We start from the raw sequence: 25584 nt of genomic DNA, 5'->3' as shown, positions 1-25584 counted from the left end.
AGGCTCCCCCAGGCTCCCGCAGGCTCTTGCAGGCTCCTGCAGGCTCCCCCAGGCTCCCGCAGGCTCTTGCAGGCTCTTGCAGGCTCCTGCAGGCTCCCCCAGGCTCCCCCAGGCTCCCCCAGGCTCCCCCAGGCTCCCCCAGGCTCCTGCAGGCTCCCCCAGGCTCCTGCAGGCTCCCCCAGGCTCCTGCAGGCTCCCCCAGGCTCCTGCAGGCTCCCCCAGGCTCCCCCAGGCTCCTGCAGGCTCCCCCAGGCTCCCGCAGGCTCCCCCAGGCTCCCCCAGGCGGTCCCACTCTTACACACCAACTGCTCACGGCTACATGCGTTATGTTGAGATGATTGATTATCTTGAGATGATTTCGGGGCTTAGCGTCCCCATGGCCCGGTTCTCGACCAGGCCTCCTTTTTGTTAGCAGCCCGCAGCAGCTGTCTAACTCCCAGGTACCTATTTACTGCTAGGTAACAGGGACATTAGGGTGAAAGAAACTCTGCCTATTTGTTTCCGCCGGGGATCGAACCCGGGACTATGAATCCGAAGCGCTGTCCACTCAGCTGTCAGGCGTCCTGACACACATACACCTGCCTGACGGCTTTGGCTTTGTGTAATTCTGTGTTACACAAATTAATTGTGTGTCTGCGTCAGTTAGTCTGTGATGGCTGTTAGCGCCTCAATGAGCAAACTGATTTACATGAAAATTAAAGCAAGGCTTTACATGAACATCTGTAAAGACGTGATGTTGAGCCACATCAGTGAGACCAAGTGCGGCTCGTGATAGTTTAAAGTTTCCTGCCCGAAACGCTTTGCGTAATAATGGCTTTAGGCATTGTATGTACTAGCTCTTATCTATAAATCCATCAATGTTTTGTATCTCACCTTGTATGTATGTACTTTACCTGAATAAATATTTGATTTGATTTGAAAGTAAAACGTGTAAATTGACCAATACTGAACAGGCTAATTGGTTTTCAGGGGTTCACATTGGCTGTTATATTCATTGAATATCGGCATATACAGGTCAGTTAAAAGCCTCGAATCCCAATCACAGTTTCCGACCAGGGCTGTTCAGATGGTCTATCCAGATTGTTTAAGGTTATTTCCCGCTTCGCTAAGTTCATACAGCTGCAAATTAGTACTACAAGATCCTGGAGGAGCTGTCGGTTTTATTTTTAGACCAGAAGTGCTTGGAAGGTCAGGCTGAACTCTCACAAGTCAAGCCTGGCCTCGGGCCGGGCTTGGGGAGTAGAAGAACTCCCAGAACCCCATCAAGCAGGTATCAAGCAAGCAGGAGAGCATTCGTGGAGGATTCTCAGTCGTGTGTGAATTAAAGTTGTGCGGTGAAGGGCAGTTATGAAGGTCCGTCCTGTGTGGGTATTTTGAGGGAGGGAGATGAAGCCACAGTTAGTGTGGTGTCATAGCAAGCAGGAGCGGACCTCGACTAGTCTGGTGTGTGGAAGCAAGCAAGGGCGTGGTGCGAGGTCTGGTTCGGGTGTGGGAGGCGTGTAGGACAGCGTTGTGCTGGATCTGGGCCAGGTGTGTGGCTCCACACCTGCGCCAGGTGTGGAGCCGGATCTAACCAGATGTTGCTTATATGGGAAGAATTAATACAAATTTAGCATATCAACGTTATGGATAGGATGATGATTATATAAATGACATATTGAATTTTATTACAGAAAAAACCGGTGGGGCCCAACGCGGTGGCGCCGCCAGTAGACCGTCCCAGCCACACGCCCCGTTCGGTATCGGTTAGTTGACACACGTTGCTCTGAACTATCCTTGGCTTCCACACTGACACCCACACTAACACTGTTCAGTGCCGCTCCTGTGGCCTGCGCCCGGAGTCTGGAGTTGCCACACAAGAGCTGGAAGACGAGCCACAGTTCCTGTGGGGCCAAGAGTCTCTAGGAAAGCGTCGACTCTCCGCATTTAATGACTTTTAAAAACAAAACAAAAAACACTAAAATAGTGCAGGAAACTCGAGCTACAGACGTTTGCAATATTAAGGAAATCAACGAGAAATATTCTTTACCTGAAAAATATGAAACGTGCCGCTGATATGATAATATTAAAAGTTAAACGCACGTTATTAATGATTATATATTCAGGTTAGACGGACACTGCCGGCACGAGAAGAATGCCTCCCACCGTGAAGTACACATGCACGAGGAGGCCACTGAGAGCGGCCAGTGGAGTATACAGTGGTCACGACGCCAGTGTCGCAGTAACTGCACTTTTACCCAGAGCAAAGATGAGTTAGCAGCCACGAGAAATGTGTAGGACTGTAACGTTTTCATTGGTGGGCGGAGGTCCCCAGTGGCTGTGGTGGGCGGAGGTCCCCAGTGACTGTGGCGGGCCGAGGTCCCCAGTGGCTGTGGTGGGCCGAGGTCCCCAGTGACTGTGGCGGGCCGAGGTCCCCAGTGGCTGTGGTGGGCGGAGGTCCCCAGTGACTGTGGCGGGCCGAGGTCCCCAGTGGCTGTGGTGGGCCGAGGTCCCCAGTGACTGTGGCGGGCCGAGGTCCCCAGTGGCTGTGGCGGGCCGAGGTCCCCAGTGACTGTGGCAGGCCGAGGTCCCCAGTGGCTGTGGCGGGCCGAGGTCCCCAGTGGCTGTGGCGGGCCGAGGTCCCCAGTGGCTGTGGTGGGCCGAGGTCCCCAGTGGCTGTGGTGGGCGGAGGTCCCCAGTGGCTGTGGCGGGCCGAGGTCCCCAGTGGCTGTGGCGGGCCGAGGTCCCCAGTGGCTGTGGCGGGCCGAGGTCCCCAGTGGCTGTGGCGGGCCGAGGTCCCCAGTGACTGGCGGGCCGAGGTCTCCCGTCACCTGCTGGAGCCGACACAAGTCACGGCATAACACAGGATAATCTGCCTAAGTGCGTGCACTCCCTCCTGCAGTGGCTGCTGGTGGTGGTGGTGTCTGAAAAATCGGCAGTGCGGGAAAGTCCATTATGAGGAGAGTGTAACTCATGTCTGGAGAATTACTTACTCTCGGGTACTGGGGGCTGTTGATGTGCATATTGGTGGAGGGGAGGGAGGGAGGGTTTTTTTTTTTTTTTTTTTTTATTTTTTTTTTTTATTATTTTCTACCACAGACGTGGCCACACATTTACAATGCTAACCAGCATATATACATTTTCTTCTGTCCTCCATGGACAGGGTTAGAGAAGTGTTAAACATATAGTTCAAGGGTTTATTGAACACTCAACCACAGAAGGTGATTCGGTGCTTTTAAAATGCTAAGCTAACCTACATACGTAAATACAAAGATACACAGATTTACGTACGCCCTACATAAAGTATTAGATGTGTCTTTTACATAGTGTCATTAATGTACATTCACAAAGGTGAAATGTAATTCTGATCAGCTTCCATATTTGCTTTATACCCATACATATACATACACACACACACATACACATACATATATACACACATACATGCATTCACATACATTTGTCTCATTTACCCTGACAGGGTGAGGTAGCTGATAAAGAAACTAGTGTGCAATTAAGCACTTAATCACTGAAGGTGATGAAGGTGCTTTGAACCTGAGCTTGTAAGAGGGAGGGAGGGTGTGTACTCACCTAGTTGTGCTTGCGGGGGTTGAGCTTTGTCTCTTTGGTCCCGCCTCTCAACTGTCAATCAACTGGTATACAGATTCCCGAGCCTACTGGGCTTTTATCATATCTACATTTGAAACTGTGTTATGTAGTCAGCCTCCACCACATCACTTCCTAGTGCATTCCATTTACTAACTACTCTGACACTGTAATTTTTTTCTAATGTCTCTGTGACTCATCTGGGTAATAAGTTTCCACCTGTGTCCCCTTGTTCGTGTTCCACCCGTGCTGAAGAGTTTGTCTTTGTCCACCCTGTCAATTCCCCTGAGAACTTTGTAGGTGGTTATCATGTCTCTCCTTTCTCTTCTGTTTTCCAGGGACGTGAGGTTCAGCTCCTTCAGCCTTTCCTCGTAGCTCATACTTCTCAGTTCCGGGACAAGTCTGGTGGCATACTGCTGAATCTTCTCTAACTTTGTGTGTATATGTGTGTGTGTGTGTGTGTGTGTGTGTGTGTGTGTGTGTGTGTGTGTGTGTGTGTGTGTGTGTGTGTGTGTGTGTGTGTGTGTTTACTAGTTGTGTTTTTGCGGGGGTTGAGCTTTGCTCTTTCGGCCCGCCTCTCAACTGTCAATCAACTGTTTACTAACTACTTTTTTTTTTTTTGTTTTTTTTTCCCCACACCACACACACACACCCCAGGAAGCAGCCCGTGACAGCTGACTAACTCCCAGGTACCTATTTACTGCTAGGTAACAGGGGCACTTAGGGTGAAAGAAACTTTGCCCATTTGTTTCTGCCTCGTGCGGGAATCGAACCCGCGCCACAGAATTACGAGTCCTGCGCGCTATCCACCAGGCTACGAGGCCCGTGTGTGTGTGTGTGTGTGTGTGTGTGTGTGTGTGTGTGTGTGTGTGTGTGTGTGTGTGTGTGTGTGTGTGTGTGTACACAGTGATGAGTTGCAACACCTGGGTTCCGCCTCTTAACTATATGGAGTTTGATACAATGATTCCCAACCTTCTTCTCTGGATCTCTTTGCTCGTTCCACTTGCTCACTACTCTGTGGCTGACGTGTTGCTTCTCTATGTTCAGGGGCTCATCTCAGTAACTCGTGCCTTCTCCTTCCATTGCTAAAGTTCTATATAATACCGAGACCTTTTCTCGTGACATACCTGCTTGATGGGGTTCTGGGAGTTCTTCTACTCCCCAAGCCCGGCCCGAGGCCAGGCTTGACTTGTGAGAGTTTGGTCCACTAGGCTGTTGCTTGGAGCGGCCCGCAGGCCCACATACCCACCACAGCTCGGCTGATCCGGGCTGTGAGATAGTCTCTAGTCTCAAAGACTTATTCTCCAAACAACCTTGAAGCAGTTAAGACCTCTTTACCCTTCTCGTTTGTGTTGTTTAATGCAGAGACTCTCAACCATCCTGTTTCTTGTCATGTCTGCTTGTTAAACTATTGTCTTAGCTTCTGCTGTTTCTCTCACTTAAAAGAAGTTTTCGTGACTAACCCCGTGACTCGTCTGCGCCTCAAGTTCCCCCATTTAGGTCTTATCATAAATCACCTCCTCTACCTCCTCATCACAATCGACTTGAGAATGGTCCAGGACGGACCGAAACGTCGTCGTCTCTTCAACTTCTAGTGTGTGGTCTGGTCAACATACTTCAGCCACGTTATTGTGACTCATCGCCTGCATATCATAAATCATCTTGAACATATCTTGTTGATTATCTCTGTCTCCCGAGCTATGATCCAGTAAGTTCAGTAGAACTTCGGTTTCAACCCTTTTACCTTGTCGTAGCTCAGTGGATTAAGGCAGTGTCTGGGATGCTCCCGGACGCAGGTTCGAATCCTCGTCACGGCCCTTGTGGATTTGTTCATTTTATCTCTGTCTGTTTGCAAGAAGTTGTTAGATGCAGTTACCGCGCGTCTCGCAACAGTGACCGTGAGGGACTTCTGGGTTTAGGGTAGTTTCACTGACAGTTAAGCGGCGTAAACTACAACAACAACTACGTCAAGTGAGGCGCTTAGAGTGAGCACAGTGTGTAGATGTGCGTGTTGTTGTGCGGAAATAGGTACCTGGGTGTTAGTCAGCTGTCACGGGCTGCTTCCTGGGGGTGGAGGCCTGGTCAAGGACCGGGCCGCGGGGACACTAAAGCCCCGAAATCATCTCAAGATAACCTTCAAAATCATCTCAACATATACGTTGTCGTAGATGTCTCAAGCCGTCAGCATCTTCCTCTGCTCACTCAATATTTAGTGTTGATCGTTGAAAGGAAGCCACGTTGGGATGCGGTAATGTGATGTTTACAGCGCCTGTGTCACCTATTTTGATATAATGAAAATTACGGGTGACAATAGGCACATTGAGAGCCACCTTGAGGTTACCTTGAGGTGCTTCCGGGGCTTAGCGTCCTCGCGGCCCGGTCGTTGACCAGGCCTCCTGGTTGCTGGACTGATCATCCAGGCTGTTGGACGCGGCTGCTCGCAGCCTGACGTACGAGTCACAGCCTGGTTGATCAGGTAGCCAATACCAGGTCAGTTCCTGAACCCATCACGTGCCCCTCTAACCTTGTCCACCACCACCCTCACCATAAGTGTAGGTTGCGAAACAGATGGATTAAACTAAAACTGCCGTAATCGGTAACTTTCCTTAAGATATGAGGGAAATTACCAATTAATTCTTTAACTTGCCAAAGGGAAAATCGTCACGTTCTTTCAGACCGCACTTGAAGCGCTCCGTATAGTGTAGTACGAGTGTCAGATGTGCAGCGTCTGGCTGATCAGGTGCTGTGACCTACGAGCCTCAGGGGCCTCGTTAGCCTGGTGGATAGCGCGCAGGACTCGTAATTCTGTGGCGCGGGTTCGATTCCCGCACGAGGCAGAAACAAATGGGCAAAGTTTCTTTCACCCTAAGTGCCCCTGTTACCTAGCAGTAAATAGGTACCTGGGAGTTAGTCAGCTGTCACGGGCTGCTTCCTGGGGGTGTGTGTGTGTGTGGGGTGGGGGGAAAAAAAAGTAGTTAGTAAACAGTTGATTGACAGTTGAGAGGCGGGCCGAAAGAGCAAAGCTCAACCCCCGCAAAAACACAACTAGTAAACACAACTAGTAAACACAACTAGTAAACACAACTAGTAAACACGAGGGTGTGGCAGGTAATGAGCCAACCTGTCCTCTTAAAAAGAACGTCGCTTTTGGCCGTTTGCCATGTATGGCCAAATTTGGACGTAATTTGAAAATGAAAAAAATGAAAATAAATTTGGGATTTTTTTTTTCAACAACAGTAAGTTAAGGGTCCTCTGATAGGTTAGATGGGCGGGAAATTATCATAAAGTTTCAAAACGTTATGAAAAATGTTAATTTAAAGTGTCCTCTTATAACCTCTGTGCGTACGCCGGACGACTCAAATAGAAAACGGAACAGAACGTCACTTGTGAGTCGATTTCATTTCAAATTACGTCCAAATTTGGCCATAGTGCGCATATGAGCCAAAAGTGACGTTATTTTTAAGAGGACGGATTGAATGAGCCACGAGCCTCCCCCCTTCCCGCGCCTCGTATAGCATCGTCTGTGATCCTACAAGCCAGCAAGCAGGTGACCGCCGTGCTTGTCCCCTCGTCCTGGTATTACCACCCCACCGCCATAACCATTGGAGCGGGGCGGGAGAACGAACCAGCCACCTGGGGCAACGCTGCTTCTATCCCCATCCTTCTCCAGGGACGTTTATATATATAATGTTATTGTGATTTTCTCCTCTATTACTCGTGTCGTGTAAGGGAGGGGGAGTGAGAGTTCGTGTCCTCCCCTCCCTCCCTCCCCTACCCCTCCCCCACCCCTTCCTTTACGCTTGTCAACAAACACTTTGCTATAAGATTAGTAGGCGAGTTAGACCACCTTATGATAAATGATTTATTTAGTGACTTGTACAATAAATGGACTCTTCTGATGGTAGGGAGACGGACTCAACAGCTCAACTGTTGTTGTCTACGATGCGGTGAGCCAAACTTGTACACACGGACTCCCTCTAGTTGTGTGGCCAGTGACAGAAACGAAGGGGGGTCAAGCTGCGCGAATTTTACGTTTGATCACGGGGGATGATTTGTTGAACGTTGAGACGAGCGATCAGTTGAGGACCAGGCTGTATTGTGTGTGTGTGAAGGGTGTGGATAGATGGTTGGACTGGCGTGGGCATTGATTTGTGTGCTGTGATGCTGTGCAAGTGACGTCCCTGAACGTGTTGGTGTGGTGTTGACGGTCAGGACGACAGTGACGTACAGGTTGACAGTGACAGGTGTCACCCGGTGAGGACAGTGACGGGTGTCACCCAATAATGACACTTGACACATTAACATCCGCCTCTGGACACAAAAGGACCCGGCCACACCCTGGATGCACTCTGGACACTTGGATACATCCGGCGACGCACTTGGAGACCGGTTCGAGTGCGTAGCTGGTTCGAGGCCGCCCCTCCCATCCTGACACGGGAGCAACCATGCTGGACTGCGCCAAGTTGTTCTGTTGGACATGCACGGCGCTGGCCTCCACCTGCGACGTGTACGGCTACGTGGGTGAGTGCTGAGGCCGCGTGTCCTCTCCCGTCTTCCTCCTCCTCCTCCTCCTCCTCTTCATGCTCTAGTGAGGTCGGCTGGCTTCTAAACTATACTTTTTGTGTTAATCTGACGTGCTTAGGTTTTTTCTCATTGGTGAGAGGGACAGAGAGAGAGGGGGGGGGGGGGTTGGGCAGGCAGGCAGACACAGGGTAGTGAGTGGGTGGATGTGACACAGAGACAGACAGACGGAGGGACGGTCAGAAAGAGAGAGGGAGAAGTGGGGGGGGGGGCACGACGATCGCACAGAAAAAGTTAGCCCATTGAAAAGGTGAGGTGCAGTAGGTACGCTGAGAGGGAACTCTATCAACATCAGAGGCCCGAGACTTTTCAACTACTCTCTACACAGAAGGGCCGTCACTGGCCGACCTCTCACGGTGTTCAAGAGAGAGAGAGAGAGAGGATAAACACCTCCAAAGGCTACCGCATCAACCAGGCTGTGATTCATACGTCAGGTTGCGAGCAGCCGCCTTCAACAGTCTGGTTGACCAGACCATCAACCAGGACAGAGGTTATCTTGAGGTTATCTTGAGATGATTTCGGGGCTTTTAGTGTCCTCGAGGCCCGGTCCTCGACCAGGCCTCCAACCCCAGGAAGCAGCCCGTGACAGCTGACTAACACCCAGGTACCTATTTTACTGCTAGGTAACAGGGGCATAGGGTGAAAGAGAAACTCTGCCCATTGTTTCTCGCCGGCGCCTGGGATCGAACCCAGGACCACAGGATCACAAGTCCAGCGTGCTGTCCACTCGGCTTACCGGCTCCCAGAGAGGTCAGAGACCGGGCCATGAGGATGTGGATCTTCGGAATGGCCAAACGATTCGTTACACAAATTTCATTACGGGTTCACCATAGCCCGTGCTACATGGTCATTTCGTTCTGAGTAACTAAATCTAAAACAACGACAACAAGTTTCATAAGCACTGTCTTTAGAAACATGTGTAAGGAATCAGTTCAGGACCTTGTATACTACTTATGTCAGACCAATCCTGGAGTATGCAGCTCCAGCATGGAGTCCACACCTAGTTAAACTCAAGACAAAGTTAGAGAAGATTCAGAGGTATGCCACCAGACTAGTCCTAGAACTGAGAGGTATGAGCTACGAGGAAAGGCTACGGGAACTAAACCTCACGTTACCAGAAAGACAGAAGAGTAAATGGAGACATGATATCCACCTACAAAGTTATTATGGGAATTGACAGGGTGGACAAAGACAAACTATTTAGCATGGGTTGAACACGAACAAGGGGACACAGGTGGAAACTTAGTACCCAAATGAGCCACAGAGACGTTAGAAATAATGTTTTCAGTGTCAGAGTAGTTAACAAATGAAATCCATTAGGCAGTGATGTGGTGGAGGCAGACTCTATTCAGTTTCAAATGTAGATTTGATAGAGCCCAGTAGGCTCAAGAATCTCTACACCAGTTGATTGACGGTTGAGAGGCGGGACCAAAGAGCCAAAGCTCAACCCCCGCAATAACAACAGTCGAATGGGAAGTTTTCATGCTTGTAAACTGTTTAATAAATGTAACCAAAGCCGTCAAAGATTGAGGAAAGATGTACACGTTCGTAAGTGCTTGCGTAAGTGCTTTCGTGAATCTGGCCCCTGGTCTCTCTCAACACAAGCAGAAGCTAAGAACCCGCAGAGGCATGCCTCCGGACTAGTCAAAGAGACGAGAGGAATGAGATATAAGGAAAGACTAGACGAGTTAAGTCTCACGTTACAGCAAAAGATAAGACACATTGTAAGTGGACATGATCTCCACTTACAAAATACTGCGGGGAGTAAAGAGGGCAGACAAGGACGTACTATTTTAAATCGGCTGTACAGGAACGAGGCTGTATTGTATGATGATGATAATAAGTTTTTTGTTTTCTGTAATAAATACATTTGAATTCATGTAACTTATTAATTATTTAATTTAGCATCTACATGAAAGCAGAATGAGATAAAAACAAATAAACCAAATAATTAAATATATTTAAAATGAACTCAATTTAACTTTCTCTTCACCTTCTTCCTCTCTGCTTCCTTTCCCTTCCTCTCCCCTTCCTCTCCCCTTCCTCTCCCCTTCCTCTTCCCTTCCTTCCCCTCCACCTTCTTCCCCTTCCTCCCCACCACCTTCCCCTCCAACCTCTCCCCGCGGGTGTGAGAGTGCGTCCGTCCGTCAAGAGATGGCGCTGTTCTACCGGTATCGCGTCACAGGTTCCGTGTGCGCACATTCTTCTCTAATATGACGAGAAGAGCCTCTGGGGTGTTGTTCTCTGGCCGGGTATTGAGAGCCACACTCCCTGTAAACTATGGCCTGTGATTCAGTAATAAACATTACCAAAGTTTGGGTTCTTGACGCCTTTAGAAAGTTGATACAAGTTGGGCTTCTGGCTTCATTAATTAAAATGTTGAAGAGTTTTGCTTTTTACTCGGTTAAGACGTCACTAGACTCCCGCACGAGACGACTTCAAAATTTGTTACCTCAGTAATGCAACAAATTTTTTTTAGCAAACTCTTGCTTCGACAAAATCATTGGCACTTGTGCTCTTGCCTGGACAGAAACATTGGCACTTGTGTTCTTGCCTGGACAGAAACATTGGCACTTGTGTTCTTGCCTGGACAAAAACATTGGCACTTGTGCTCTTGCCTGGACAGAAACATTGGCACTTGTGCTCTTGCCTGGACAGAAACATTGGCACTTGTGTTCTTGCCTGGACAGAAACATTGGCACTTGTGTTCTTGCCTGGACAGAAACATTGGCACTTGTGTTCTTGCCTGGACAGAAACATTGGCACTTGTGCTCTTGCCTGGACAGAAACATTGGCACTTGTGCTCTTGCCTGGACAAAAACATTGGCACTTGTGTTCTTGCCTAGACAAAAACATTGGCACTTGTGTTCTTGCCTGGACAAAAACATTGGCACTTGTGCTCTTGCCTGGACAGAAACATTGGCACTTGTGCTCTTGCCTGGACAAAAACATTGGCACTTGTGCTCTTGCCTGGACAAAAACATTGCTACTTGAGCTCTTGCCTGGACAAAAACATTGCTACTTATGTTCTTGCCTAGACAAAAACATTGCTACTTATGTTCTTGCCTAGACAAAAACATTGCTACTTATGTTCTTGCCTAGACAAAAACATTGCTACTTATGTTCTTGCCTAGACAAAAACATTGCTACTTATGTTCTTGCCTAGACAAAAACATTGCTACTTATGTTCTTGCCTAGACAAAAACATTGCTACTTATGTTCTTGCCTCGACAAAAACATTGCTACTTATGTTCTTGCCTAGACAAAAACATTGCTACTTGTGCTCTTGCCTCGACAAAAACATTGCTACTTATGTTCTTGCCTAGACAAAAACATTGCTACTTATGTTCTTGCCTCGACAAAAACATTATTGACATGATACAATTTTTTAAATATAAAGGCTACTGCATCATAAAGATACATAGAGATACATGTAATGTGGTGTTTCTTTAATTGAATGTACAAGGAGGGAGGGAAGAGAGGGAGGGAGGGGTGAATGGCCAGGAGAAAGCGCCAAGCCATTACGACTATATAGCACTGGGAAGGGGTCAGGATAAGGATTTAGGATGGGACGGAGGAAAGGAATGGTGAAGGGAGGTACTCACCTAATTGTGCTTGCGGGGGTGAAGCTTTGGCTCTTTGGTCCCGCCTCTCAACTGTCAATCAACTGGTGTACAGATTCCTGAGTGGTGTGAGTGTGAGAGAATGAATGAAACAGCAGAGGGGGGGGGGGGTGGAAGAGAAATAATTGAGGCAAGGAGGAGCCAGGTCGGCCGAGCGGACAGCATACTGGACTTGTGATCCTGTGGTCTCGGGTTCTATCCCGGGCGCCGGCGAGAAACAATGGGCAGAGTTTCTTTCACCCTATGCCCCTGTTACCTAGCAGTAAAATAGGTACCTGGGTGTTAGTCAGCTGTCACGGGCTGCTTCCTGGGAGTGGAGGCCTGGTCGAGGACCGGGCCGCGGGGACACTAAAGCCCCGAAATCATCTCAAGATAACCTGGTAGGGGGCGGGAGGACGTGGGAGATTTAATTGATATTCTCAGATTAGACTAAATTGTAATTAATGTTGTCAATAAAGATGCTAATAATTAAAGAGGGAGGATGTGCGTGAGTGTGGTCAGCTGGCCGCCGCCTCCTGCACCTGTCTCGCTGCCACTGGTTTATTATTATTATTATTATTATTATTATTATTATTATTATTATTATTATTATTATTATTATTATTTTTCTACCACAGACGTGGCCACACATTTACAATGCTAACCAGCATATATACATTTTCTTCTGTCCTCCATGGACAGGGTGAGAGATGTGTTAAACATATAGTTCAGGGATTTATTGAACACTCAACGTGGAGGGGACGGGTCCGGGGGAGAGAGGTGCTGGGGTAGAGCACACAGACTGTTCTTGGGAAAAGGGGATTCAAGAGGTCCTGGGGAAATGGATTGAAAGGGTGTTAGGGGAAGAGATTTTTTAAGACAGTGTTTATGTACTATCATTCTTATCCAACTTACAGTTGTTGTTGTTGTTATAGATTCAGCTACTCGGAACAAGTTCCATGTAGCACGGGCTATGGTGAGCCCGTAGTGGACTTACCTGGCACAGGAGCGGGGCTGTGTGAGACTCCAACTTAAACTTACACTGCCTTACTTATACTTAAGTTACCGACCTGTAGACTAAGACAGAACTCCCGCCTAAGGCAACACTTGCTGGCCCAGGCAACAACGACCTTAACACTTCGCCTCGCCACCTCCCACATAATATATATAAAGCATAAACCCGCCACGTAACAGGGAAAAAGTAGGAAACCCCACCTCCATTTAAAACTTTGACCCAAATACCAGAGTAACAAGGTTATCGCGAATAACCGAACTGAATACGGGCTCACCATAGCCCGTGCTACATGGACATTTTTGCCCCGAGGGGCGAGTGTATTGGGCAGCGCCACTCATCTTGTGAGTGGACATACCGCCATAGCAGCATGTACAGTGGACATACCGCCATAGCAGCATGTACAGTGGACATACCGCCATAGCAGCATGTACAGTGGACATACCGCCATAGCAGCATGTACAGTGGACATACCGCCATAGCAGCATGTACAGTGGACATACCGCCATAGCAGCATGTACAGTGGACACACCGCCATAGCAGCATGTACAGTGGACACACCGCCATAGCAGCATGTACAGTGGACACACCGCCATAGCAGCATGTACAGTGGACACACCGCCATAGCAGCATGTACAGTGGACACTACCGCCATAGCAGCATGTACAGTGGACATACCGCCATAGCAGCATGTACAGTGGACACACCGCCATAGCAGCATGTACAGTGGACACACCGCCATAGCAGCATGTACAGTGGACACACCGCCATAGCAGCATGTACAGTGGACATACCGCCATAGCAGCATGTACAGTGGACACACCGCCATAGCAGCATGTACAGTGGACACACCGCCATAGCAGCATGTACAGTGGACATACCGCCATAGCAGCATGTACAGTGGACACACCGCCATAGCAGCATGCACAACACTCCCCAATAGGAAGAAAACCCGCAGGGTTGTTCATCCTGTAGCGGCTCCACTCTTGGCTCCTGCTCTCTCCGGGTTGCTTTTCCTCCAACACGATTTGGAGTCGCTTATGATGGCGGCTTAACTGTCAAGGTGGAGGCTTAACTGTCAAGGTGGAGGCTTAACTGTCAAGGTGGAGGCTTAACTGTCAAGGTGGAGGCTTAACTGTCAAGGTGGAGGCTTAACTGTCAAGGTGGAGAGGTGCGAGTATGAGCACATGTGGGGGAGGACGGGGGTGGGGATCACATGCACACTATGGGGGAGCAGGTGTGTGGGCGTGGCGCATGTGTGTGTGTGTGTGTGTGTTAGTGGAAGTGGGTTAGTGGGGCAAGGGGGAGCACACGCCACGCACTCATCGAGTTGAGTGAGTGATTTGCGAGAGAGTTGTGAGCGAGTTTTGAAAAGAGAGTGGTTTATGAGAGTTGTTGGTGGGTGGTGGTGGGGGGGGGGGGTCAAGGTGGTGGGCCGAGGCTGCCTCCAACACCACGGTGGTCCGAGGCTGCCTCCAACACCACGGTGGTCCGAGGCTGCCTCCAACACCACGGTGGGCCGAGGCTGCCTTCAACACCACAGTAGGGGCCGAGGCTGCCTCCAACACCACAGTGGGGGCCGAGGCTGCCTCCAACACCACAGTGGGGGCCGAGGCTGCCTCCAACACCACAGTGGGGGCCGAGGCTGCCTCGACCCCCCCCCATCCAAAACGACACACACACTCCCCTTCCATCTTCCCTTTCTCTTACAATCTAAAGTCGTCATAATCATCATTTTTTTTCTTCCCAATCATACATCCTTTAGGCTTCTACCATGACTGTTACCATTGTCTTAGATTTTCTGGCTGGTTTTCACCTCTCCTACGTCATCATCTCGGAGTTTCCCCTCAGCCGTGACTCGGCCATTTCCTCCGCCGTCTCTAGCAACTGTTTGTTTGTTTGGTTTTGCGCGCCAGATGAATGGTGTGTGTGGAGGAGAACCAGAGACGGAGTATGTTTACCTGTGTGGGGATCTTCAGGTGAGCGTGGAGCTCTGAGACAACGGTGGAGGTGTCTTAACGTTGTGTAGGTGCTGTGACAGGTCTTCCTGTCTCTCTCTCTCTCTCACATACACTTCCACACGTGGCTGTAAATCAAGTTGAGGAAACAGTGTGAGGGGGGTTTTGCCTCACTATATGTCTACCGTCTGCCTTTCTCGTCTCCGCCAGCTTGGAGAGGCAACTCTCGCTCCTGTGGGGGAGGTGCACACTGCCCCCTCTCTCTCTCTCTCCTCCCCCGCGCCACCAATCAATGAAGTGGCATCATGTTTAGTGTAGAAAGTTGTGCCATCATCAGCTGGTGGTGGTGGGGAACTTCCCTCGTTACCCCCTCTCACTGTTAAAGTGCAGGGAAAGTTTCTGTAGTGGGGAAGTGTTTGAGGATAGTGTGGCTTGAGTGATTATTGTAGCCTCGTTATTGGTCTGTGATACACGTGCGTGCGTGCGTGCGTGTGTGTGTGTGTGTGTGTGTGTGTGTGTGTGCGTGCGTGTGTGCGTGCGTGCGTGCGTGCGTGCGTGTGTGTGTGTGTGTGTGTGTGTGTGTGTGTGCGTGCGTGCTGTGTGTGTGTGTGTGCTTGCGTGCGTGTGTGCGCGCGTGTGTGTGCTTGCGTGCGTGTGTGTGTGTGTGTGTGCTTGCGTGCGTGTGTGTGTGTGTGTGTGTGTGTGTGTGTGTGTGTGTGTGTGTGTGTGTGTGTGTGTGTGTGTGTGTGTGTGTGCGCGCGCGTGTGTGTGTGTGTGTGTGCGCGCGTGTGTGTGCTTGCGTGCGTGTGTGTTTGTTTTGCTTCCCTGTCTACTCTGCCAGATTTCTCTTAAATTATTTTATGGTGTGATTGATATGCCAGACTGCGAGCACCGGCGTCTAACAGCCTGGTTGACCAGACCACTAACTAGGAGGCCAGGTCTGAGATGCGAAGGGGGTGGTGGGGGGGGGGGCATTGATTCCCGGAGCCAGCAACGTGTATGTATCCCGTCCCTTGTTTAGTATATGGTCAGGTCCAGTTCCCCCAGTTTTGTTTTTACTTTACAGTTCACTCCCACCTTGTCGTACATCTTTAGTATGTTTCTAGTTTTGGTGTGTAGTTAACTGTTTAATAAATGTAACCAAAACCGCCAAAGATGAGAAAAGCTGTACAACGTTCGTAAGTGCTTGCGTAACTGCTTCGTGAATCTGACCCCTGGTGGCTTACCTTGAAACTTTTCCCAGCTTCGTTTTTTTTATTTACCGAGATTAAAACTTCGCATCGGCGCCGCATCTTCGGGAGTTAGTCTGATATACGTGGGATACGAGGTCCTGAATTATTCCCTGTTCACATTTCTAAAGGTGACCAACATTTCTATTTCTATTCTATTTCTGAATAGTTTCTATTTCTGAATTTCTGAATTCTATTTCTGACATTTCTATTCGTGGCCAACCTTGCATGCACCACTGATGATATCTCTTTGAAATAACTATAATAATAATTGAAATCAGGCAAATTAGATACTTGTATTAATATCTAGAAGCGTTGGTAGTAAGGGTAGGGTATTATCAGGGAAAAGCGCCGAGCCATTACGACTATATAGCACTTGGAAGAGGTCAGGATAAGGATTTGCGATGGGACTTGGGGGGGGGGGGGGGGGAGGAACGGTGCCCAACCACTTGGTGGACGGTTGGGGATTGAACGCCGACCTGCATGAAGCGAGACTGTCGCCCTACCGTCCAATCCAAGTGGTTGGGAGACTTAAGTTTTAGACACCGTACAGCGGAGGACGCCAAATATAATTCCTTAACTTGGATAACTCCCTTATGAAAACATGATTTACATGCTCTAGAAAGGCCAAGAGTTAAAGGCGATGTGGTTGAAGTATATAAACGGACGAAAGGGTATACCAGAGTGGATATGAACGTGGTGGTAAATATATAAACACGGTAGAATGCGACATAATACACGGGAGAGACATCTCCCGTCACGCAGGGTGCAGTCGCACCTCCACAGATCTCCAGTATCATCTATTGATACTGGTAATGGCTCAAAAGGGCCACCACTTACGGGCTATTCATGCCCGTGCCACGTTTTGGGTGGCTTAATCTTCATCAATCAATCAATCGACATAATAGATACAAATGGGATAAGTTTAGATAATGAGAAGACCTTGGATGATGATGATATTATAGATTCGCTACTCGGAACAAGTTCCAAGTAGTACGGGCTATGGTGAGCCCGTAACTTACCCGGCACAGGAGCGGTGCTCGATGAAGACCTTGGAATATATGGACTTTTAAGTAGGGTTGCAGACCTGTGGAATAAGTTTCCGGTTAATACAATAATACAATAGGTGTGGGATCGTTGTAATAATACACCTTACACTTGTATCGAAGTTCAGCCCCAAGGTCGAACTGTTGACCCTTTCCCAGGGGATGCCGCCCTACAGCCGTTGGCTGCTAGGTGTACTGAGGCATTAGGTGACTGGAAACATGCCCAACCACTTTCGGCGCCGCCTCCGCCGAGTTGATGAGACGGCCGCGACGCGCGGGCTCACCTGGGAAGGGGGGGGTGTATTGAGTCGAGATGTGACCTGTTTGATGGAAGGTGCAGGTGAGCCAGACCTAGCGAGGGGGAGGGGGAGGCAGCCTCCTGAATGACGCCACCGACAATGACAACCCTACACGGACGACAAGGAAGGTCAAAGTGTGTGTGTGTGTGTGTGTGTGTGTGTGTGTGTGTGTGTGTGTGTGTGTGTGTGTGTGTGTGTGTGTGTGTGTGTGTGTGTGTGTTTACTAGTTGTGTTTTTACGGGGGTTGAGCTTTGCTCTTTCGGCCCGCCTCTCAACTGTCAATCAACTGTTTACTAACTACTATTTTTTTTTTTTTTTTTTTTTTTCTCTCTCCACACCACACACACACACACCCCAGGAAGCAGCCCGTGACAGCTGACTAACTCCCAGGTACCTATTTACTGCTAGGTAACAGGGGCATTCAGGGTGAAAGAAACTTTGCCCATTTGTTTCTGCCTCGTGCGGGAATCGAACCCGCGCCACAGAATTACGAATCCTGCGCGCTATCCACCAAGCTGCGAGGCAGACACTACTCACCTAGTTGTGTCTGCAGGATCGAGCATTGACTCTTGGATCCCGCCTTTCGAGCATCGGTTGTTTACAGCAATGACTGTGGTCATATTTCCCTATCATACCTGATTTTAAAATTATGAATAGTATTTGCTTCCACAACCTGTTCCTTTTTCCATTTTCCCACTACTCTCACACTAAAAGAAAACTTCCTAACATCCCTGTGACTCATCTGAGTTTCCAGTTTCCACCCATGTCTCCTCGTTCTGTTATTATTACGTGTGGACGTTTCGTCTATGTCCACTCTGTCAATCCCCCTGAGTATTTTATACGTTCCTATGATGTCCCCCCTCTCCCATCTTCTTTCTAGTGTCGTAAGGCACAGTTCCCTCAGGCGCTCCTCGTAACTCTGGGACGAGTCTCGTTGCAAACCTCTGAACCTTTTCCAGTTTCCTTATGTGTGCGTGTGTGTGTACTCACCTATTTGTGCTTGCGGGGGTTGAGCTTTGGCTCTTTGGTCCCGCCTCTCAACTGTCAATCAACTGGTGTACAGGTTGAATGGACATGGCGCACACGCAACCAGTGTTGCGCGCACACACGCGCAACCTCTGTACTCACCTAATTGTGCTTGCGGGGGTTGAGCTTTGGCTCTTTGGTCCCGCCTCTCAACCGTCAATCAACTGGTGTACAGATTCCTGAGCCTACTGGGCTCTATCATATCTACATTTGAAACTGTGTAATGGAGTCAGCCTCCACCACATCACTTCCTAGTGCATTCCATTTACTAACTACTCTGACACTGAAAAAGTTCTTTCTAATGTCTCTGTGGCTCATTTGGGTACTCAGTTTCCACCTGTGTCCCCTTGTTCGCGTCCCTCCAGTGTTGAATAGTTTATCCTTGTTTACCTGGTCAATTCCCCAGAGGATTTTGTAGGTTGTGATCATGTCCCCTCTTACTCTTCTGTCTTCCAGTGTCGTAAGGTGCATTTCCCGCAGCCTTTCCTTATAACTCATGCCTCTTAGTTCTGGGACTAGTCTAGTAGCATACCTTTGGACTTTTTCCAGCTTCGTCTTGTGCTTGACAAGGTACGGGTTCCATGCTGGGGCCGCATACTCCAGGATTGGTCTTACATATGTGGTGTACAAGATTCTGAATGATTCCTTACACAGGTTCCTGAACGCCGTTCTGAACTGTGTACTCTGTCTGTGTGTCTCAACTCTTGTGTGTGTGTGTGTGTGTGTGTGTGTGTGTGTGTGTGTGTGTGTGTGTGTGTGTGTGTGTGTGTGTGTGTGTGTGTGTGTGTGGGGCATATCATTCTGGGGGTCATGCTCGCTGACCTCAGCCTGTTGTGTATGTAGCCTTATCGACGACATTCCATATCTGGTTAAAATTTGTTTCATGCTCGTTTCCTTTTAACCTTTGACCTTGAGTTCAATTACTTAGAAAGAGCCGTAACTTGCACAATCTCGCTAAAACCTTTCCATTTGCATCCCTGGTGCAAGAAAGGTCGTGGGTGGCTCCTTCACTCCCCCCCCCATACTCTCTACTTCGACCTTTCGGTTTAAGGTAACTTGACAAAACTCTACCAGGCTTGCCAAGGGGGAATGGTGCAGGTGTTTTAATTACTTCACATTTTGCACCATGAAATGTCCAAACTGATCATCAAACTACTTGAAACACATCGTGCACACTCTTTGTTAATAATTAGAGTCAGATACGCGAATAATATAAACATGCTTGAGCAAGCCATCAACAGGAGCCCTGGTCAGAGACAGGGCCGCGGAGAGTTGATCCTCGTAACCACCACAAGTCCTCTCTCTATTCGTGCAAGAAACCTGCCCACACAGGGCTCTGGGTCCAACTATCACCACACTAACAGTCAAACGCCGGCTAATCATACGCTTGCTGTTTTTTTTTTTTTTTTTTTTTCAAACCTCAATCCATTCAGTGTCAACCCCTACCCACCAACATTCCCACAACTCATAATATATTTTGTGATAAGAATGATGCTTGGTACATGACATCCAACGAAGAGAAGAGTTGCTATAGCCTCAGCCAGTCACAGCCATAGCCTCAGCCAGTCATAGCCATAGCCTTGACCATAGATAGCCTCAGCCAGTCACAGCCATAGCCTTGACCATAGATAGCCTCAGCCAGTCACAGCCTCGCCCATAGCCTCGGTCAGTCATAGCCATAGCCTCAGTCTAGGCCATAGCCTCAGTCTAGGCCATAGCCTCAGTCTAGGCCATAGCCTCAGCCTAGGCCATAGCCTCAGCCTAGGCCATAGCCTCAGCCATAGCCTCAGCCTCACTCATAGCCTTAGCCTCACTCATAGCCTTAGCCTCAGCCATAGCCTCGGCCATAGCCTCAGCCAGTCATAGCCTTAGCCTCAGTCATAGTCTTAGCCTCAGTCATAGCTTCAGCCATAGTCTCAGCCTCAGCCATAGTCTCAGCCTCAGCCATAGTCTCAGCCTCAGCCATAGCCTCAGCCAGTCATAGCCACAATAGGAGGAATACGGTACGAAACTCAGAGACCTACTACTTTTCAACTTCCACCAAAAAATATACTGTATATTGCCTTAACAAAAATAGAAACTTTCAAGAATCATTTGCGCAAATTCTTACAGGAAATGCCTGGTCCATCGAGCTGAAAAAGATATATGGGGGTGTGGTTGACTTTTAACAACAGCTTTAACAATCAAATTATCAGACAACGCTAATCCCGACAGAGCCTGGAAAGTAGAACAACTCTCGAAACCGAATACAGGGTAAACTACAAGTAGGAACCAGCTGAACAGGTTAATTCGAACAGCAATCGAAAAATATATCATTTATTGATATACATCATTTAGGTCTCTGTACTCTTTACAGTTTTTAACAGAAGCGTGAGGAATATAATGCCCGAAACGCTTTGCGTAATAGTGGCTTTAGGCATTGTATGTACTAGCTATACCTATAAGTTAAACAATCCTTGTAAATATTTATTGTATGTATGTACCTTACCTAAATAAAATTGTATTGTATTGTATTGTATTGTATTGTATAATAGGGGTCGGGCAGTTTTTTTTTATTATTATTATTTTCTACCACAGACGTGGCCACACATTTACAATGCTAACCAGCATATATACATTTTCTTCTGTCCTCCATGGACAGGGTGAAAGATTTGTCAAACATACAGTTCAGAGATTTATTGAACAACTACAGAAGGTGATCGTAGTGCTTTTAAAATGTTAGGCTCAGCTACATACGTAAATACATAGGGGGCGCCACACGCTGCATCTGCTGAAGCCGGTAATCTGCAGGGAACCACTGATGTAGAAGTCACGTCACCTTTATCTCAAGAGTGAGATGAAGGCAGCATTGTTCTCAATCACATCCAGATTGTTGACCGTCCCTCAGAGAATCATAATCATCTCTGGTGAGATCAACTTGGGGGTAGAAATAGCCTAAGCTACTCTATCCCTTTAAGATGTATTTCTTTCTTGTCTCAATAAACATATTTGAACTTTGAACTTGAGATCAACTTACCAAGTATCTGCAGCGTCGCCAGACGAGTTTTGTGACCTTTTTGTGTAGCCAGTGATCACTTAACAAGGCCACGAAATGCTATATTGATTTTCTTAGGTTATTAATGTGCCTTAATATCGAATGGGGTTGAATTGGAGCCGACATTTGCTGGGCATCACGGTGGGGACTACCGGACTATATGGCAAATAGAGGCTTGTGCCCCTCTAAGGTTGAATAGTTGAAAGAACAAAAAAAAAACTTTAGAAATTAGCTATAGAGTTGGTTGATGAGTGCAACTGTCTGTTATCACTGTGACTGAGTGAGGTTTGTATGAAACGTGACTTATGTGGGAATAAGACACTTGCCATAGCAAGTTACTGTACCTGTTATAACTTCTAGAGAGTTGTGTAATTCGTGACGCCACCTGCAATAGAGGGAGGTGAAAGCGCTGTTCCTTCCGGGAGAGGACTGGGCAAGGCCATTTATGCCTGAATTTACCCGAGGGCTGCTCTGGTGGCCTTGACGAGGACAGGAAGCTGTCGGCTTTGTCAGACGTCCCCGATTTGTTTTATAATTTTATTGAGATGGATTTTGAAATTCAACAGTGTTTTGACATTTATGGCTTCAGGGGGTAAGCGGTTCCGCCCTGCTATAGATGATTACATAGTACATAATGCCCTGCTATAGATGATTACATAGTACATAATGCCCTGCTATAGATGATTACATAGTACATAATGCCCTGCTATAGATGATTACATAGTACATAATGGCTGCTATAGATGATTACATAGTACATAATGCCCTGTTATAGATGATTACATAGTACATAATGCCCTGCTATAGATGATTACATAGTACATAATGCCTGCTATAGATGATTACATAGTACAGTACATAATACCCTGCTATAGATGATTACATAGTACATAATGCCCTGCTATAAATTGTTACTGCATAATGCTCAGCTGTAAGTGTTTGCTTAATCAAATTAACTTGTAAATTTGTCCTATTTATTGTAAAACTATGCATGTCCTCTTCCTGTAGACCTAAAAGGCATGTGGGCTATAGCATTTTCTGTGATCCTAATCATAGCAATTGATTTTCTGTAGTACATATGCCTCTGGTTACTGTGGCCTCTTAAGTTATGATGGCTATGAAGTTGGAGATCATTTATAATTTTGTTTAATGAAGTATGGATGAATCATGATAAAGTTTTTAAGAGAAATAACTGTATGTTGAGTGCGCCAGTGTACTCACCTAGTTGTACTCGCCTAGTTGTGCTTGCGGGGGTTGAGCTTTGGCTCTTTGAACCCGCCTCTCAACTGTAGATGTGTGTGTAATTGCCTAAGTGTAGTTACAGGATGAGGGCTACACTTTCCTGTCTTCCCAATACTCTTTGTCGTATAACGCTTTAAAACTACTGACAGTTTTGGCCTCCACCACATTTTCACTTAGCTTGTTCCAACCGTCAACCACTCTGTTTGCAAAAGAAAGTTTTCTAATATTTTTTTCGGCACCTTTGTTTCCTTAGCATGAATCTGTGTCCTCTTGTTCATGAAGTTGCTGGTTTCAGGAATTCCTTTTGGTCAATTTGGTCGATTCCTGTTAGTATTTTGTAAGTGGTGATCATATCTCCTCATTTTCTTCTATCTTTTAGTTTTGGCATATTTAACGCCTCCAGTCTCTCCTTGTAACTCTTGTTTTTCAGATCCGGAAGCTATTTTGTAGCATGCCATTGCATCTTTTCCAGTTTATTTATGTGCTTCTTGAGATTTGGCCACCATACAACTGCTGCATATTCCAATTTTGGTCTCAAAAAAGTCATGAACAGTTTCTTTAGTATTTCACCATCCATATACAGTAATTAAAAGCAAGTCTGAGTTGGAAAGTGACGCATACACTCCTCTCACAATGTTCTGTGTGGTTCCTCTGGCGACAACTTACTATCCAAAACCAGCCCTAGGTCTCATTCTTTATTAGAATTCTGTAATTCCTCTCCACATACAGTAATTTGTAAGTTGTGTGTGGCCTATTTTCTCCGAATCTACATTCCATAACATGGCATAATCTGTAATAATTCATAATTCTCGAAATCCATTCTATCATTTTTCTGGCTGACGCCAGAAAGATGATAGGACGGATTACGAGAACTTTCAAATCTTAGGGATCCCATCACAGTGGTTGTACTCTTCAAATCACTTATGCTGTCCTGTCTTGAATACTGCTCAGTACTCATTTCCCTCCTTCAGAACAGGAGAAATTGCTGAAATAGAGGGATTACAGAGAACATAAACGGCATACATAGACGCTATAATGCACCTAAAGTATTGGGGGCAGTATCTCAAAGATCTCCAAATGTACTCACTAGAAAGGAGATGAGAGAGATATCAAATAATATACGTGTGGAAAATACTGGAGGGCCAGGTGCAGATTATGTATATTGATACAGACTAACAAACTATAATACAGACTATAATATGCATTCTATACAGACTATAATATATGTATTCAAAGATTCCAATTTCAAATTTTTTTCATTTTAATGTATTATCCACACAGGCTAGAAGAGTTACTGTATTCCCAAATTTTTTTATCTTGGTGGAACCCCAGAGATATTCTTAAATATATTAAGCAACACTCAACCTATGTAAATGTACATGATATATAAATAAAGTAAATAAAATAAATAAATACCGGTAAATAAATAAATAAATGTTCAGTACTGTGTATGCTTTGTTTGCAGTTACAGTATATATTCTCACAAATTCTAACTAAATTCTATTTGTTCTTTTCAGGCAAGCCATCCACAAATGGTGCAGGAGGTGGAGGCAGGGGAGGAGGAGGGGAGGAGGGGGAGGAGGAGGAGGGAGGATGATGAATGGAGGAGCACCTCAGCTTGGACTCATAGCAGATGGGGTGAACAGATTGAGACCCACAGGGCGATTACCGGCCAATTCCTGTAAGTACATTTTGCCAACCTCGTGACGTTGTAAAATCTGATTTTGAGTGCATTTCATGTATTTTTGGTCTAAAATTATTAGATGTCTGTGGTAGGAATATGGGAAATTTTATTTTGTCATGTTTTTTCTTTATCTTTCTGACTGGTTGCCATTCAGTATTTTGAACACCTCATCATAAATATTTGATACGGTCAACATTTAGGCTATGTTTGATAATAAAACTGAACTTTTATCATTGCTTGAGAGTGTACCTTAGTGGAAATTATTGATATTTAAATGATTAAGCCTATTGTGTTCCGAGATTGAGAATTAGTTTCATAGGCAGCAGTGAGTCAATAATTTTATCATCAATGAGGTCATCATACTGATCACGTACAAACCGAAAGAACTGACTGAGAAAATGCTAAAGGAGTACAGTACAGTATAAACATTTTAGGTGTTGCTGGGCCTGAATGTTAATGGTTGGGAATGTGCCAATAGGCCTGAGCGTTTAATGTTAATAAATATTTCATTGCTATTTAAAAAAATAGGTTACATACTGTATTGACTATTTAAATTTTTAATATTGATGCAGAAAACACTAACTTGACTGGTGTATGTTGTCTGCCACATGGTGAAATGTAATACTGTATGTATTACTATACCTACAGCCTAAGGTGTTCTCTTTCTTGTCCAGTTCTCTACATGGTATACGTTATATACATGTCAGTGATACATGATTGTTGTTTAGTTCTGCTTGCCTGTGCTTAGGCATTGTAGGTTATAATGAAACTGTCTATTTGCAAGCCTGTCTTATTTAAAATTTAAAAGATTCAGGAAATTTCATCATACAGTATCTTTTAATTTGACAGCCGAAATCACAAGAGTTGGAAGTTAATACTGTACTGTGCCAAAATTTATCAGGATAAGATTCCCCTATTTAAAAAAAAGTCTTTTATTAAATTTTTTGTTTTTGTTTTCAGCGGCGAATAGAAGTGCGCCATTATTACCTCCAGGAAGAAAACCTTCGCCAGTTGTTCCAGTACGAGACGTGTCGTTGGATTCTCAACACACAACAGACAGTAACAGTATACCGCCTAGTCCAAAGGTTTGACTTGATTGTGATCTACAGTTTTTACTTAATTGACATGTATAGTAGTATGATGGATTTGTTTAATGTGCTAATTCTGGCACAGGTCATGTTAGGTCAGCACTGAACAGTGGTGGTATGAGGAAGCAACCAGTCATTTGTGGTTTGTGCTTCAGAAATAACTATATCGGTGGAGTGTTGGATCTACATAAGAGGTAC

The 25584-nt window shown here is 46.6% G+C and overlaps 1 protein-coding gene and 1 non-coding gene across 2 annotated transcripts in view; both read left to right on the top strand.

Annotated features, from left to right (window-relative positions):
- LOC123760304 (WAS/WASL-interacting protein family member 1) overlaps positions 1 to 25584 on the top strand; it is a 134261-nt gene that overhangs the window by 81773 nt on the left and 26904 nt on the right. Inside the window, 4 exon segments of the mRNA XM_069338368.1 lie at positions 1674 to 1745; positions 24132 to 24187; positions 24190 to 24295; positions 25259 to 25383. Of these exon segments, the coding sequence (XP_069194469.1) occupies positions 1674 to 1745; positions 24132 to 24187; positions 24190 to 24295; positions 25259 to 25383 (359 nt within the window).
- Positions 6351 to 6422, top strand: TRNAT-CGU (transfer RNA threonine (anticodon CGU)). Its single transcript has one exon. It is a non-coding gene; the product is annotated as a tRNA-Thr (tRNA).

Source organism: Procambarus clarkii, chromosome 39 (genome assembly GCF_040958095.1).
Source record: "Procambarus clarkii isolate CNS0578487 chromosome 39, FALCON_Pclarkii_2.0, whole genome shotgun sequence".
NCBI classification, from domain to species: Eukaryota; Metazoa; Arthropoda; class Malacostraca; order Decapoda; family Cambaridae; genus Procambarus; species Procambarus clarkii.
This window is presented reverse-complemented; position numbering and strand designations above follow the sequence as displayed.